The sequence below is a fragment of the Nematolebias whitei genome, chromosome 13 (genome assembly GCF_014905685.2).
Source record: "Nematolebias whitei isolate Nwh7 chromosome 13, NemWhi1, whole genome shotgun sequence".
Taxonomy (NCBI): domain Eukaryota; kingdom Metazoa; phylum Chordata; class Actinopteri; order Cyprinodontiformes; family Rivulidae; genus Nematolebias; species Nematolebias whitei.
In genome coordinates this window covers 25,905,438-25,921,236 of record NC_056510.1, presented here as the reverse complement: position 1 = coordinate 25,921,236, position 15,799 = coordinate 25,905,438, and the positions used below count along the sequence as shown (strand labels likewise).

At 39.6% G+C, this 15,799-nt stretch overlaps 2 protein-coding genes across 2 annotated transcripts in view; one reads left to right on the top strand and one right to left on the bottom strand.

The window, feature by feature from the left end:
* Positions 1-5,644, top strand: part of dynlt3 (dynein light chain Tctex-type 3) — a 23,079-nt gene extending 17,435 nt beyond the window's left edge. Inside the window, exon 5 of the mRNA XM_037686520.1 lies at positions 5,314-5,644. Within this exon, the coding sequence (XP_037542448.1) occupies positions 5,314-5,390 (77 nt within the window). The 3' untranslated portion in view covers positions 5,391-5,644. The remainder of the gene's footprint in view (positions 1-5,313) is intronic.
* A 3,179-nt stretch (positions 5,645-8,823) lies between these two features.
* xk (X-linked Kx blood group (McLeod syndrome)) overlaps positions 8,824-15,799 on the bottom strand; it is an 11,447-nt gene continuing 4,471 nt past the window's right edge. Inside the window, exons 2-3 of the mRNA XM_037686518.1 lie at positions 11,640-11,902; positions 8,824-9,819 (exon numbers count right to left, since the gene is read on the bottom strand). Of these exons, the coding sequence (XP_037542446.1) occupies positions 8,891-9,819; positions 11,640-11,902 (1,192 nt within the window). The 3' untranslated portion in view covers positions 8,824-8,890. The remainder of the gene's footprint in view (positions 9,820-11,639; positions 11,903-15,799) is intronic.

The window sequence follows — 15,799 nt, the reverse complement described above, 5'->3', positions numbered from 1 at the left end:
TCTGTGTCTGGTGATCCGATTCGATTCCGATTTTTGGTGTCACGATACGATTTAAAATTGATTTTCCGATTCGGAAACTATTTTCGATTCATAAACAATTTTTCTATTGAAATGGTCTTACATTTTGTTTCAATTATGTAGCTGACAAGCTGCAAAGATTAAATAACAATGTAAACAAATTGAACATTTATTTAAAAATCATTTTAGGTTCCTTACTCGATCAAATATTTTTTTATTCATTTTATATTTATACCAAAAAAAGGAAAAATATAGGAGTGCATAAAATTCTGTAACTTAAATTACCAGTATTAGGTTAGCTTAGTTGCCTGAATTTTTCTAAAAAAATATAAAATAAATACAAATCTAGGAACAAATAATTAATCCATCATCTTTATCCACTTCTTCCTTTTCGAGTCACGGGGGTCACTGGTGCCCATATCAGCCATCAGTGTGTGAGAGGCGGGGGACACCTGGACAGGTCTCCAGTCCATCACAGACAAATAATTCAAAATATATAAATACAAATGTAAACAGACTTCAGCCTACGATACATAGTACATCAACCTTTAACTCAAAATTAAATACAGACTTCAGTTATTTTAACCATATTGCTCTAACATTTGTTATATTTTCCAAACTTAATCTAATATGAAATATACAGACTTCACAGTCTTCACCATATTGATTCATATTTCAAATTCTTTAACAAAATTTCAAAACCTGTGCAAGTTTGCACAAAAACATCTTCTGAACTATAATTTATAAACCATAAACTGTATCATTTAGAACTGGCTCCAGGAGATGTGTCTCATCTGTCCTCTTCAACCTGTTATAAATACAAATTGCATACAATTTGTTGTATAACTTGTCTATAAGTTTTAGTATAATATGAGAAAAAACAGTTACCTTTGAGCTGCAGCTGCATCAGAGCTTCTCCCATTTGTTGTTTCATGGTGAAGTTGTGGTGCTGCTTTATCGCAAAAAAAAAAAATCTACATGAAAGAATAACGTTCGTTGAATCTATCGTATTAAAAATAAACCTGAACCCGTCACCTTCCACTGAGCTGTCTGCTTGTAAATCCTTTGTGATACAGCAGGAAATGGAGAGGGAACTCTTCACAGCCTTTGGAGAAGCCTGGAAGTTTGTTGCAGAGTTCACTGGTCGGCTGCTTCGCTTTCATCTTCCGTGAATTTTGTCTTATATCCAAAATACTGTACCGCAATTTTATTTTACACTTCTTGTAAACAACTGTGCTCATGTGAAGCTCTGTCTTCCCCCGGAACATTGTAGGATCTGAAATGATTTGTAAAGACGAAGCAGCGGGTTGAATTGCGCTGTCTCCCTCTTCCATGCTAGCAGGCTCCATTCAGATAAAGGGAGCTGGCTAACTAGCTTGCTGTACGGTGGCCTACACGGCTCAATTCTACAGCGGCCGAACAGGGAGTATGAGTGGAAAAAATATAAAACTTAAATGCATTTTAAAATCGATTTTTGGACCTTTAGAAATGATTCAGAATCGCCAGGACTAAGAATCTAGATTCATCGAAAAAACAATTTTTTCTGCACCTCTAATATAAATATATATATATATATATATATATATATATATATATATATATATATATACACATACACACATACAGTGAACCCCCGCTATAACGCGGTTCACCTTTCACAGTCTCGCTGCTTCACGGATTTGCATCTTGCATTGTGTTCTGCATTCTAAATGGCTAAACAGTCTCTCCAGTACAGTAGTTATTTGTAAAAAACATTTATACAGTACTTTTATTTGTTAAACAAATGCTTGGGCCTGTAAAAAGGTTTTGTTCTTTGGTTTGAATGTATAATGGAGTATTTCATTGTATAATAATTGTAAAAAAAATAAAGGTTACTACTTCACGGATTTCGCCTATCACGGGTTCTTTTTGGAACGTAACCCCTGTGAAAAACGAGGGTTCACTGTTTATAAAAATCAGGAAATTAAAAATGTATGATTTTTTAAATAATTTGTGTGTTACTGCTGCAAATAAGTATTTGAACACCTGTGAAAATCAATGTTAATATTTGTTACAGTAGCCTTTATTTGCAGTTACAGAGGTTTCCTGTAGTGTTCCAGCAGGTTTGCTCACACTGCAGCAGAGATTTTGTTCCATTCCTCCACACAGATCTTTTCTAGATCAGCCATGTTTCTGGGCTGTTGCTGAGAAACACAGAGTTTGAACTCCCTCCAAATATTTTCTATAGGGTTTAGGTCTGGAGACTGGCTAGGCCACTCCAGAACCTTGATAAGCTTCTTACGGAGCCACTCCTTGGTTCTCCTGGCTGTGTGCTTCAGGTTATTGTCATGTTGGAAGACCCAGCCACGACCCATCTTCAATGCTCTCACTGAGGGAAGGAGGTTGTTCCTCTGGGCCGATTTCCTTAATTTTGGGAAATCGGAAATCTTGCATGAGAAACCGATTTTACTCCGTTTTTTTGTTTGTTTGTTTGTTTTAACAACAATTGTCTGAACTTCATTTATATTTCAAAGCATTACCTCATGTCCAGTTAAAACAAGTTTGTATTGTTTCTAGGATATTGTTCAAGAGTATGTTTTTCAACAAAATAAGATTGGAAAATTGAAGGTACATTGTGACTTTATAACGCCTGACAGTGTCACTTATAAAATAAAATCGGTATCGGCCAAAATCGGAATCGGCAGGTCAGACTTTTTAGAAATCGGAGATCAGCCAGAAAACTGCAATCAGTGCACCCCTAGTTGTTCCCCAAAATCTCTCAATACATGGCCCTGGTCTTCCTCTCCTTAATATAGTGCAGTCGTCCTGTCTCGTGCAGAAAAGCACCCCCCAAACATGATGCTTCCACCCCCATGCTTCACTGTAGGGATGGTGTTTTTGGGATGGTACTCATCATTCTTGGTCCTCCAAAAACGGCGAGTGTAATTAAGACCAAAAAGTTCTATTTTGGTCTCATCTGACCACAGAACTTTCGCTTATGACTCTGCTGGATCATCCAAATGGTCATGGGCAAACTTAAGACGGGCCTGGATGTGTGCTGATTTAAGCAGGGGAACCTTACGGGCCATGCATGATTTCAAATTATGACGTCTTAAGGCTCCAGTATACTGCCGCGTACGTCCGTTCGTACGTGCGTACGCGTGTACTGTACGCAGAGGGTTCAGACATGATACTCCAGCGTACACCCCGAGCAGCTGCAGAGCAGCTTCACAGACAAAGGGCGTTTACCTTCGGGACAAATTGAGGTCGCCGATTGGTCATTTGCTGACACGCCTACTGGATTGATTGACAGGTCGGAAAAAATAAAAAAAGTGAGCGCTGGCAGCCTCCGCCGCAGCGGTGTTCTGTGTTTATATGTTGTTAATAAAAAGATCTAAAAAAAAAAAAAAAAACCGGAGAGCGCTGACTCTGCAGTCCACACATCAGACCAGCTCACCAGGAAATCTGCAGACCCTCCCGCAGCTACGCTGGACCTGAGTTTAATTCGCTTGTGACAAATTCCTCCATTTCTCACCATTTCAGTCATGGAGTCAACGGAGGAGGAAGAGATCACTGCCTCTTGGCAAAAAAACAAAAGAAAAGGCCAGATCAGAGATGAAGAAGGAGAATTTAATACATTGGTGTCACATACAAAACAGTCCGTCGCTGGACAGTTTATTGTGCGACACCGTGTACACGTATGCGGTCGTAAAAATTTGAGCTTTGCACGGACATGCCCTGGGGGTTACGCACGTACCTCTACGTACGTACATGCGTACCTCTGCGTATGGATGTACACGGCAGTATACTGGGGGCTTTAGTGTATACCCACAGTAACCTTGGAAACAGTGGTGCCAGCTCTCTTCAGGTCATTGAGCAGCTCCTCCCGTGTAGTTCTGGACTGATTCCTCACCTTTCTTAGGATCATTGATACGCCACGAGGTGAGATCTTGCATGGAGCCCCAGTCCGAGGGAGATTGAGTCATGTTTAGCTTCCATTTTCTAATAAATGCTCCAACAGTTCATCTTTTTTCACCAAGCTGCTTGGCAATTGCCCCGTAGCCCTTTCCAGCCTTGTGGAGGTCTACAATTTTGTCTCTGGTGTCTTTGGACAGCTCTTTGGTCTTAGCCATGTTAGCAGTTGGAGTCTTACTGATACAACTCAGCAGGTAAACGGTCCCACCCAGGAGCGCAATCACACACTGGACCTAGTTTTGACACGTGATGTGACAGTTAGCAGTTTGAAATCAGCGATAATGTGTTTTCAGATCACATGCCAGTCCTGTTTGAGTTCACCTCCCCCCATCTAACTCCTAAGCCATGCACTCTTGCACGTCGTAGCCGGGCCAATAACTGCTTCACTGCCGCGTGTTTCTCAGACGTTTATAACTCTGAATTGATAATTCCGCCCCCGGTGTTTCTCACTATCACTGAGGAGCTAACATCCCAGTTCAACTCTGTCTGCTTAAAAGCTCTGGATCATGTTGCTCCTGTCAAAACCAGAAAAATGAAACTCAGATTAGAACCTTGGCTGAGTGATGTCACCAAGGCCGTTAGACAAGAGTGCAGGAGGGTGGAACGCAAATGGAAGAGAGACAAGCTGCAGGTCTCTTTTCAAATACTAAGAGTTGGTATTCTTATCAGAAAGCAGTAAAAGCTGCTAAATCTAAATACTTTTCTGATATAATTATAGCCAACTCTCAAAACCCACGTGTCCTCTTCTCTACCCTAAACTCAGTTCTCCACCTCACTGAACCATCACCTCTGGAAGCTTCAACTGAGCTGTGCGAAAACGTTCTACATTTATTTTTAGAAAAAATTGGGAACACCCGGGCTCTCATTTCCCCTCCAGCTCATGATCTGTCCATTCCATCCCAGTGTGTTGCTGTATTTGACCATTTTGAGCCCATCTCTCGGTCTTCTCTAGAGCAGGTCATGTGCAGCATGACATAGACATCAAAGAGGGAACCATCCCTAGACGTACCGTTACTAATGGAAGAGCCTTGGAACCGTGTTGAGTCGAGTCGTGCTGTGTAATGGAAAAGGGGCATAAGTTACTTGGATTTGCTGGGCTTTTCTGCCAAAATGCCTTCTAGTATTTTATTTTCTAAAATATATTTCCAATTAGATAATAAAATATGTAACAGCTCATTTATTTGTTTATGTATTTGTTTATTTATTTGTCTTTTCACCTCAGCAGAAGTAATTTGTTGAATTCCAACTATCACCTGACGTATTTTTCTACTGGCTCCTTAATTTGTAGATATTTTCACTGTGCACATGTAATGAAAACCTGTTTTGATTTTTGTATTTCAGGAAGTTGCACGGTCAGGTGGGAGAACCGCACCATGTACTGCGTGGTCAGTGCGTTTGCTGTCGCCGTGGCACTGTGATGGCAAAGCCACATCGGGCGGGTTATTCCTCCAAATACCATCTGTTCTACAGCTTCGTTTGAAATGACATCAAGAAGCATCTAAGCAGATACCTTCATCATGGCTGTTTTTTGTTTTTCTCCAGGTGGAAACGATTGTGTGCTGTTTTTGTGCGGGTCAAACTTATTATTCAATGGTTAGAACCTAGTATTTAAAAAAAAAAATTTGCAAACATGGTACTCACAATTTTTGTCCTAAAAGTATTTCCATCAAATCAAACTTTGCTCATTTTTTACCATGTTTGCAGCAAGAATTTGAAGGATTTTGATATTTTGTGAAGTAATATCCTCACATGTGTATATGCAAATGATCTTATGACCTGTAAATTATTTTTCGTTGGCAGCCATATACTTGCAACAATACCTGACATTCCTGTCTGTCTAAGCTGTGCTTTATTTATAATTAGTAAAGATCTGAAGTCAGAACATCTGCATGATTCTTTATAAAGCATTCAACTCTTAAGAACAGTTTCCAGATAAAATAGACTGAAATGCTGCTCTGTTTTTTGGTGTTTTAGAGACATCTTATTGTGTTTCAGTTAGTATTCTATTTCTATAAAGTGTATTAACAATAATTAGTTAATGAGCACATCAGTGTGTACCTGGTGGTTTAGAGTTCATTTTTGATGTTTAAATTGTTTAAACGATGTGAAATTGTTTAAAAAATCTATTGATGTTTAATAAACATGTTCGTTGGTGATTAGTTTGCATTTGAGTGTTTATGGTTAAAAAAAACACGCAGTTTGTATGATTATCCACAAGAGGTCACCACAAGCACAATTTTGACATATAAATATAGATTTATTTAGATTTTTTAGTAGAATTTCATACTTTAAAGGCTTTACTTTGTTTAATAGTAATGATGCTTGTTTTTTTTTTTATCTATTTTTTGGCATCAAATGTTGCTCGTGTACAAACAGAAGCGTTCGTGTGATTTCAGAAGACTTTGAGCTCCTTAGCAGACACATTGCAAAAGGAGTTAGTGCAAAAACAACCATATTCTCTCCTCCGCGTAAGTAATTTCACATTGAAAGTCAAAAACGAGCAAATATATTTTAGGAACTTTCAGTTGGGTACAGTCATTTTGTTGTGCAGTCGGTAAATGTTCTAACAAGCAAACAGATGCAGCAGTCTTGAATGCAAATACGCCCAAAGCATTTCACGTCACTACGGTTTCTGCTGCTGCGCAAAATTAATTCAAAAGACACATCTTTTTGTTTGTAAACGTGCAAGATACTAAATGAAATTGCCAGTGCTTTACAGTAACGTGTTTGTGATCACGCAGGCTCTTAAACTTTTTTTGTTGTGAAGGTTAAACATCCCGTCACGCACGAGTACATCACAAAAGCAGCATGTGGTAAATCTAAAGCTCTTATCCAGGAGTTTAAAAAAAAAGAAACGAGTGCTTTCAGCCATAAAACTGGCAAGATTTCTTAAGAACTGTTTCAGCTGATGTGAGGCTCCACACATGCACTCCCCTCCATGCCTGAAAAAGACACTAAATACAATCACTTTACCACATGGCTCCTCGTGGTCAGAAATGCAGCATGTGTTGGAGTCCAGGGGTTTTCTTTGTAAAATAAAGGTGGACATGTTGGCTGATAAGAGCATCACCTCTGTGTGTTTGCAGTAACAACCAGCCCTAAATTAAAAAAAAAAAGCTGATAAATATGGGGTGCCATATGTAAAGTCACACAGTCAAAAATTCACAGCAATATTTTGGGTTTTTTAGCTTGTCATAAGAAAAAAAGTGTTTTTTTTTTTTTTCAAAGTCATATTTTCACCATGTTATTCATACATTTATAAATGTCATAATTCCAAACTAAATATTTAATTTACAAGCTAAATATTTATTTTACAAACTAAATGTTTATGTCCAAGCTAAATGTTTAATTTACAAACTAAATATTTAACCTTCAAGTTATATATTTAGTTAGTGAACTAAATATTAAGTTGTAAATTAAATGTTTAATTTCCAAGCTAACTATTTTCAAAACTAAATATTTAATTTCTAAGCTAAACATTTAATTCCTAAACTAAATGTTTAATTTGCTAACTAAATATTTAGCTCAGACCCAAATATTTATTTTCCAAGCTAAACATTTAATTTCCAAAATAAATATTAAAATTTCTTATTAAATATTTAGCTCGGACCTAAATATTTAACTAATATGCAAATTCCTTGCTGAAAAGCGGAAGTGGACTACCAAAATAAAAGCCAAACCTCTAAATATACCTCTTTCCAAACCGCCAAAAAAACCACCAGAATAAGAAGAGTTGTGCGTGCGCACTTTTCAGCAAGGAATTTGCATATTAGCTAAATATTTAGTTTTGAACTAAATATTTAACTTGCAAGTTAAATATTTAGGTCCGAGCTAAATATTTAGTTAGCAAATTAAACATTTATTCTGGAAATTAAATGTTTATTACAATAATAAACATTTAGTTTGGAAATTAAATGTTTAGTTTTGAAAATAAATATTTAGCTTGGAAATTAAATATTTAATTTAAACCTAAATATTTAGTTCACTAACTTGCAAGTTAAATATTTAGTTTGGAAATTAATCATTGAGCTTGGCCATAAAAATATAGTTTATAAACTAAATATTTAGTGTGGAGCTAAATATTTAGCTTGCAAGTTAAATATTTAGTTTGGAACTATGACATTTATAAATGTATGAATAACACACTGAAAATATGACTTTGAAAAAAAACATTTTTTTTCTTATGAAAGGCTAAATAAAACAAAATATTGTTGTTAATTTTTGACTGTAACTTTACAAACGGCACCCCATAGATATGAGATCAGAGGACTTCAAAGTAAAGTCACAGAGGGACACACATGGCACTTAAAATAAATTATCTACTGAATGGCACACTGATTCTGTGATGAGGAGAGAGTTCTGATCTTTTGAACGTTGGGTTCTGTGGATAAAGAGTAATTAATATCTTACCTGTTGTAGATAGCTCTTTAAATGCACTCTGTTTGGAGTAAAAGTGTAAAAATCTGACTGAACTGATGAGCTAAAACTGCAGTCCAAGTTGGGCAAAGGCCAAAGTAAATTTCTGCAGACTTGAAAATCTCCCATTTCAAAAATGTCATTGTGATTAACACGGATGTTATTTTACAAACCTTTACATTGCTGTCAGTCTCACATGAAATTATTATTTATGTTGAGCATTGTGATCATTTGCAAGTGCAAACGGTGAAAGCAGCTTGCTGTAGCTAGCTAATATTTCTGCCAGAATTCCAGTATAATGTGAAACAGGCAGTTTAAAGGTCATGTAATGTGTGACAGTGGGAGCTGTTCCAAAACGTTAATGACTCACTTTGATCCACCTTGGACTAGCCATTAGCTCATCAATCCAGTCAGTTTCACCGTACTCAAATCCTCCAAAATCTATCTAAAGCATGTAAGATATTAACTGTTCGTATTCGTTTCAAAAGATCGAACCATTCCTTCAAGCGTTGCAGGCCACATTGTGGCTTAGATCGCCATTGATTTCACCTCCTATGTTGTTTCCCACCTCAGCAGGAATGTCATAGATTGTGTCATTGAGCATGTCGTAGGTGGTGTCATTGGGCACACCCTCGGTGCTGTCGCTGGCTGTGTCGTTGGCACCGTCGTTTCTTGGCTTTTTGTGTGCGGATTCCTCCATCGCCGTCTTCCCCTTCTGCCTGTTTGGAGGTGAAGCAGATGTGCACATCAGGCAGAGGAGAGAAGAACAATCCCAAAGGCCCTGCGTCATGCTGGAGGAGAAGAGCTTCCGACACGGATGGCAGAACTGGTAGAAGATCAGCATGAAGAGGATGGCGATGGCGTAGGCTACCAGGAGCTGCAGCAGCAGCAGCGGGGCGAAGATGAACTCATAGAAGTCCGTTTTATAGATGTACCAGAGCAGAAGCAGCGAGGCGTTCTCCACAAAACGCAGCATGTAGTACACAGCCATGCGGTACCAGTTCTGGGACTTATTGATGAGGTCTGGGTCGTTCAGCTTCACCTGCACGGCCGACCAGCAGAACATGTTGATGCCCGCGTACAAGAAGGTGAGCAGGCACAGCACGATGGTGGTGCCCACCCGGGTGAGAGTTTTCTCTATGTTCTCTGGGAACGGGGAGTGGCTGTGCCAGAACAGGATCCAGGGGTAGAAGAAAAAGACGAGGAAGTTCAGGAAAACCACCGGCAGGACCCAGAACTGCAGCACGGAGCTGAACAAGACGAGAACCACCACACGAGTGGCGATCTCGAAGCTTCGCCACAGGAAAATGCACAGATAAGCCACGGGCTGGATGTCCACCTCATAGTCGTCGTATTTGAGCTTGATGGCGAGGATGTTGCAGCGCAGCGCTCCGTACACGATGGACAGGAGGGAGATCACCATCAGTGTGCCTGAAACACAGAAACACAAAGAAACAAGTATTTAAAGGGCAATTTTACATTTTCGAGACAATGTAAAGCAACATGAGGTGAGCCACACTCTGGTCACACAAGTTTAAATTATTTCCCTGTCCCAACACCAAACACTTGGTTGAATTACTTTCTCAGCAAATCATGAAGCTTTACAGAAGCCTGTTAATGTTAGACGCATGTAAGGTTTTATCTACACAAAAACCCTGTTTCTCAAAAAAAAAATCTCATTTTTAAGTATTTTTATAACAATGTCATTGTTGATAGAAATGCATTCTAAAAAAGAAAGAAAAATCCCTAAAACTCTGTTAAAATAAATAAATAAATAAACTGAGGTGCTGTAATGCTGCCACAAAAGTAAAAGTACACCAAAAACAGGAAACAAGGTGTGGAGCATGTTCATAAAGCTTGCACACTGGATGCCAAATAAAAACACAAGAAGAAGGAAAGGATGCCCGCGGGTTGTTAGTTAGGCTGGAGGTGGGGCTAACGTGTTTTTAAGGCCTTTTAACAAAATACAGTTGTCCCAGATCCGTACCCTGAAGTCCCACGATAAGTGAAAATCCACAAAGTAGAAATAGTAGTACAAGTAGTATGTAGTAGTTTTTTTTTAAAAGAGCACAGAATGTCATGATTTCAGTGCCCTGCCACCTGCCAGCGCTCTTGGCCACGCCCACTTCTCCGCAAAGCAAAGATACGACGCACTGCTGGAGGAAGTTTCTCCTGCAGTGTGGGCTGCACAGAGGTGCAGCAGGTGCTAAATAATTTAAAACAATTTATTTTAAATCAAAATTCCATGCCGATCGTGCGGCTCTTCCATCAATCTACCAATTGTGTGTCATGTCCAATCTTATTTTGAAAAACCGCGATAGAGCGAGTCTGCAGAAACCGAACCGCGAAGTAGCGAGGGACTACTGTACTGCATAGTGCTTCAAGATTTTTTCACTTCATAGCTTGTTCTCATAATAACATATTGTGGAGCTCCTAAACCTTTGTTTCCATGTGGTGTGAAACAGTAAAAACGTTCTTCTATAGAAGAACTCTGAATCATTCTGCACAGTGACCCCCACGGACCAGCTTTAAACAACTTTGGTCAAGGGTTCAATGAAAAAACAAACAGAATAAATATCTTACCTGTTGTAGATAGGTCTTTGAACGCCCTCGGTTTAGAAGCAGAGTCATGACCAAAGAGGACTGATGTTATCTTTAAATTATTACAATCACAAGAATGTGTTTTTTGTTAATTTAAACATGACGGTACTTGATAAATCTTTACGCTGTCATCAGATTTACATTACTTGGTTATTTATTTAACTCTATGGTGATTTACAAGTGAAAAAAGCAGCAACAACACTTTAGTACAGTCCGGGGGGCACTTCCTGCAGCAATGTAAACTGGATTATGTGCAAAATGTGAAACTAAAGGCAGAATGAGGGATTATGCTGTAAAAAGTGTTTGTGTAAACTCCCATTAATTATATATATTTTTACTGGAAGTTGTTTAAAGACAGCAGCAATCTTACGTTGTTCTTGGTTTTGTTAGTAGCCATTAGCTAATTAGTCTGGTCTGAATTAAACTGTTTCATGGTCTAAAATCTACCTACAACCTGTCTCCGAGACAGACGTGGGAGAACCTCCATGTTCCATCCACACCGTCAGAGCAGCAGTTACAAAACAGCGCATGGACTCATCATGCTCGTTTCCAGCATGCTACTGAACAGATCAGCCCACATTGTAGTGCACTTGTGAGTTTCTCATTCAAATCAGTCCCTCGCACACTTACAGCACAATCCCTCCCCTCACCTCTCCCAATGGACACCCCCTGCTGCAGGACACAGATGTAGAGCTGCAGGGTGAGCTGGGGGGCCGAGCCCAGGAAGGCCTGGATCACGGAGGTCCGAGAGAAGGCTGCTCGGTGAGTAAACAGTTTCCCCTCCGCCTGTCCCACCTGCCGCTCCACCTCTTCCGCCTGACCCCTGCGGGGCATCTGCTTCTTCCTGGTGATGCTGACATACGGCTCCTCCACACGGCCCACGCTGTCGTAGATACAGAACGCCTCCAGACACCTGAAACAGCAGGAGAGCCGAGACGTTCAGAGGCAGCAGCTTCTCATCTGTGAGCTTTTAATTCAAATAACGTTCAGCTTGGATTTAAAACAGCAAAGTTCACAATACTGAGCTCCACCACGAAGAGACAACGTCTTTAAACCAAACTACAACCAGAACAACGGTCAAAGAAAAGTCATAAAGGAGAAAACACATCAATTGTATTTTTCATTTTAGTTTAATGGATTAATTTTTGGCAGCACGGTGGCGCAACTGGTAGAGCTGCTGCCTCTCAGCGAGCAGGTCCTTGGTTCAAACCCCAGTCCAGGGGCCTTTCTGGGTGGAGTTTGCATGTTCTCTCCGTGCATGCGTGGGTTTTCTCCGGGTACTCCGGTTTCCTCCCACAGTCCAAAAACATGTATGTTAGGCTGATTGGTAACTCTAAATTGTCCCTAGGTGTGAGTGAGAGAGTGAATGGTTGTTTGTCTCGTTTGTCTCTATGTGTCCCTGTGATGGACTTGCGACCCGTCCAGGGTGTACCCCGCCCCTCGCACAGTGATTGCTGGACATGGGCACCAGCGACCCCCGTGACCCAAAATGGAATAAGCGGGTAAAGAAAATGGATGGATGGATGGATTAATTTTTGTCTTTATTTCTTTTGGTTAACAACCAATATCATTTTTGCTTAACATCTTTGGCCAAATGATTCGTCATGTGTCCTCTTTCCATCTATTTTATAAATATGTGTTCCTTCAATGAAGACATAAATCATGGTGGTGTCCCAATACCAGCCTCAAATACTTGTACTCATAAAAACACCCCGATACTTTGGACCAATGCCATTTTTATACTTGGTGATGTCATTTCCTCTTCTACTATGCAAGTAGTCGTGGACAAAAAATAAAAATTGTTCATAGTTTAGAGATATTTTAAGATCAACACAGATGATGTTAAGACAGCACATGGTTTTTATGTTTTCTTAATAAAAGAAAAGTGTTTCTAAAGTCATTGTGTAATATTTAGGTACTAACTCGCTAATTACTCAATGCAAGTACCCAAACTGAAGTACTGTCTGGAAAAAAAATTGTACCTGGACACCCCTAGCATTGTTTGGTTATTCATTCATTCATTAAAAAAATATATATATTAAACTGTTTTATCAATATTTGTGTCAAGTGAATCCCTTTTTTTTATTTTTTTACATAATTTATATTCTTTGTGTTGGTTTTTACTTTACATAAAAATCACTCTTTTTTCTTTGTTATTTAAATTAAAACAGTTTGGCCAAAGCTGACTGTCCAAATCTAAAAGCATTTTAAGTTTGCACATCTATATTTAACAGAAATTATTCAAACGGCAGTCAGTTTTTATCGTTTTTTTAAATCATAATAATATATGTTAACTTTAAATATCAGCGCATAAACTTTAGTGTTCAGTTGTTTGAGGAGTAATTTGTGGCGACAGCTGTAAAGTTTAATGAGACGGAGGTCATTTTACCGTCAGGATTAACCACTTTGTCTTTACAGACATCAAAAAATGGTTGGTGACAGAGAGAGTCGTTATTTTACCAATTTGACACTAAAACCCCTGAAGTGTAGCAGGAGGGCAGAGGTGGAGCAGCCAGTAAACAACACGGCAGCAGGATTCAGACGCTCAGAGACCAGCTGTTCCATCAGCTGCTCCATCAGCTGCTCCATCAGCTGCGATAACGAGGACTGATGTAAAGTGAACACATTACTGAATAATTCAGAATAAATGAGCTCTGAGGGGGTTTGGGATGTCCTGTACCATTAAACGTGTGGAGATAAAGCTGAGAGTGTGTTTAACCTTCAATTCTCGGTTCTTTATATCAGATGAGCAGCAGAACATAAAACCCAGATGGGCTCACAGGTGCAGTGAGCAGAACAACTCAGACTTTCAGACGAAGATGAAACCAGGAATGCTTATCGCCTGCCGCCTCACATGCTCCTGTTTTTCATGTGCAAGGACGCAGATCAAACTGAAGATCTAAATACCATCTGAACCAGACTGCTTAGATGGATGTTTTTGTCAAGACACTAATTACAAGTGACCTCCTGCACAATGTCACTGTTTCTTTGCTATAATTATTGATGCTTGGTTTCTATAATCAATACATGAAAGTGATCGTCTGAACTCGCCTGCAAGCCTTTTATTATACGAGTGCGTCGCCAACGCCACATTTTTTTATACAATAATAATAGTTTGTTCTTTTAATAGACAGTAAATTGAAAAAGACTGCTAGATATTGAAAGTTCCTATTTTTTTTTTTTTTTAATGAGCAAAATTATTTACTCACAGGACATTTAATGATCTTTTTTAGTTAAAAAGAGCAAAAATATCTAGGCGGACGTGTTGAGGCTTAGGTGATAAAGGGTTAATGCGTTCAGTTTTCTCATTAATTCACTCCAAGTGGAGCCGCAACTTTTTAAAAGCAGCATAAACAACAGAGTAGCAAACTCTGAACTGAAATAATTACCATATTTTTCAGACCATAAGGCACTCTTAAAATCCTTGAATTTTCTCAAAAATCAACAGTGAGCCTTAATTATTAATTCTGGTTGTGCTTACTGACCTTGAACTGATTTTATGTGGTGCACGACGCTCAAAAATCTGTCCAAATGAACTTATTTTGCTTAATGTGCCTTATAGTCCAAAAAATATGGTAGGTCTAAAATTGTACTACAGTTATTTTTGATAAATAGGCATATTTAAGTCCAGTTATGCATAAATCAACAAAACAAAAATTCAATGTTAAAGTAAAAGCATTAGACGAGCAGGGGTGCTAGTTGGAGGTGATTTATGAACAAAAATAAAAATGAAAACAAGCGGCTCAGCGTGTTCAGCGCAGTGACCAGCTGTGTCATTGCACAAAGAGATAAAGGTTGTTGTAAGTGTTGCTCCGGGCGGATAAGAAAAGGAAGTGCAGCCTCGCTGTCTGCAGCAGAGACGGACGGCCCCTTCTCTGCTTGTGCTGCCAAAGATAAGGACCCTGCAGGGACCAGGACTATTCTTAGAGCTGCTGTTCACCGAGGAGAGATGAAGAAGTCTGAAGAGCGTGCCGGAAGGTGAACAGGCCTTTCAGGTCAGAGTTACAAAGGCTGCTGTGAAAATCAACATGAGTGAAAAACCAAGATGTCACTGAGTCACAAACAGACCAGGATGAGTTCAACGTAACGCTCTTGTTCCATGTGCACATTAGAACAGGTTCATTTTCTAAATGTCCGAATTAACGGCCAGGCTTTAAATAATTTTTCTCATTCATTCATAAATCAGTTTTGTAAGATCCTCAAAAATAAACCAGAAAACTCAACTCTTAAAAGGAGCGAGGGCCTTTATGTGTGAACTTTGCATGTTCTCCCCATGCACGCTTGGGTTTTCTTCAGGCACTTTGGTGTCCTCCCACACACCAAAACAACACGTTACAAGAAGTGGTAACTAAATTGTCCCTATAGGTGTGAGTTAGAGTGTGAACAGTTGTTTGTATCATTTGTCTTGTAAACCTGTCCAGGTGTCTCCCGCCTCTCATAATGTGACTGATGGGGGTAGGCCCCAGCTCCCCAAGACCCTGAATAGGAACATGCAGGTGAAGATCATGGATGGGCGGATGGATGGATGGATGGACAGACAGACAGATGGATGGATGGATGGATGGATGGATGGATGGATGGATGGATGGATGGATAGACGGATGGATGGACAAACGAACGAATGGATGTACAAACGGATGGATGGACGGACGGACGGATGGATGGATGGGCAGACAGACAGGTGGACAGATGAATGGATGGATGGACGGATGGACGGACGAACAAACAGACAGATGGATGGATGGGTGGGTGGACGGATGGATGGATGGATGGATGGATGGATGGATGGATGGATGGATGGATGGATGGA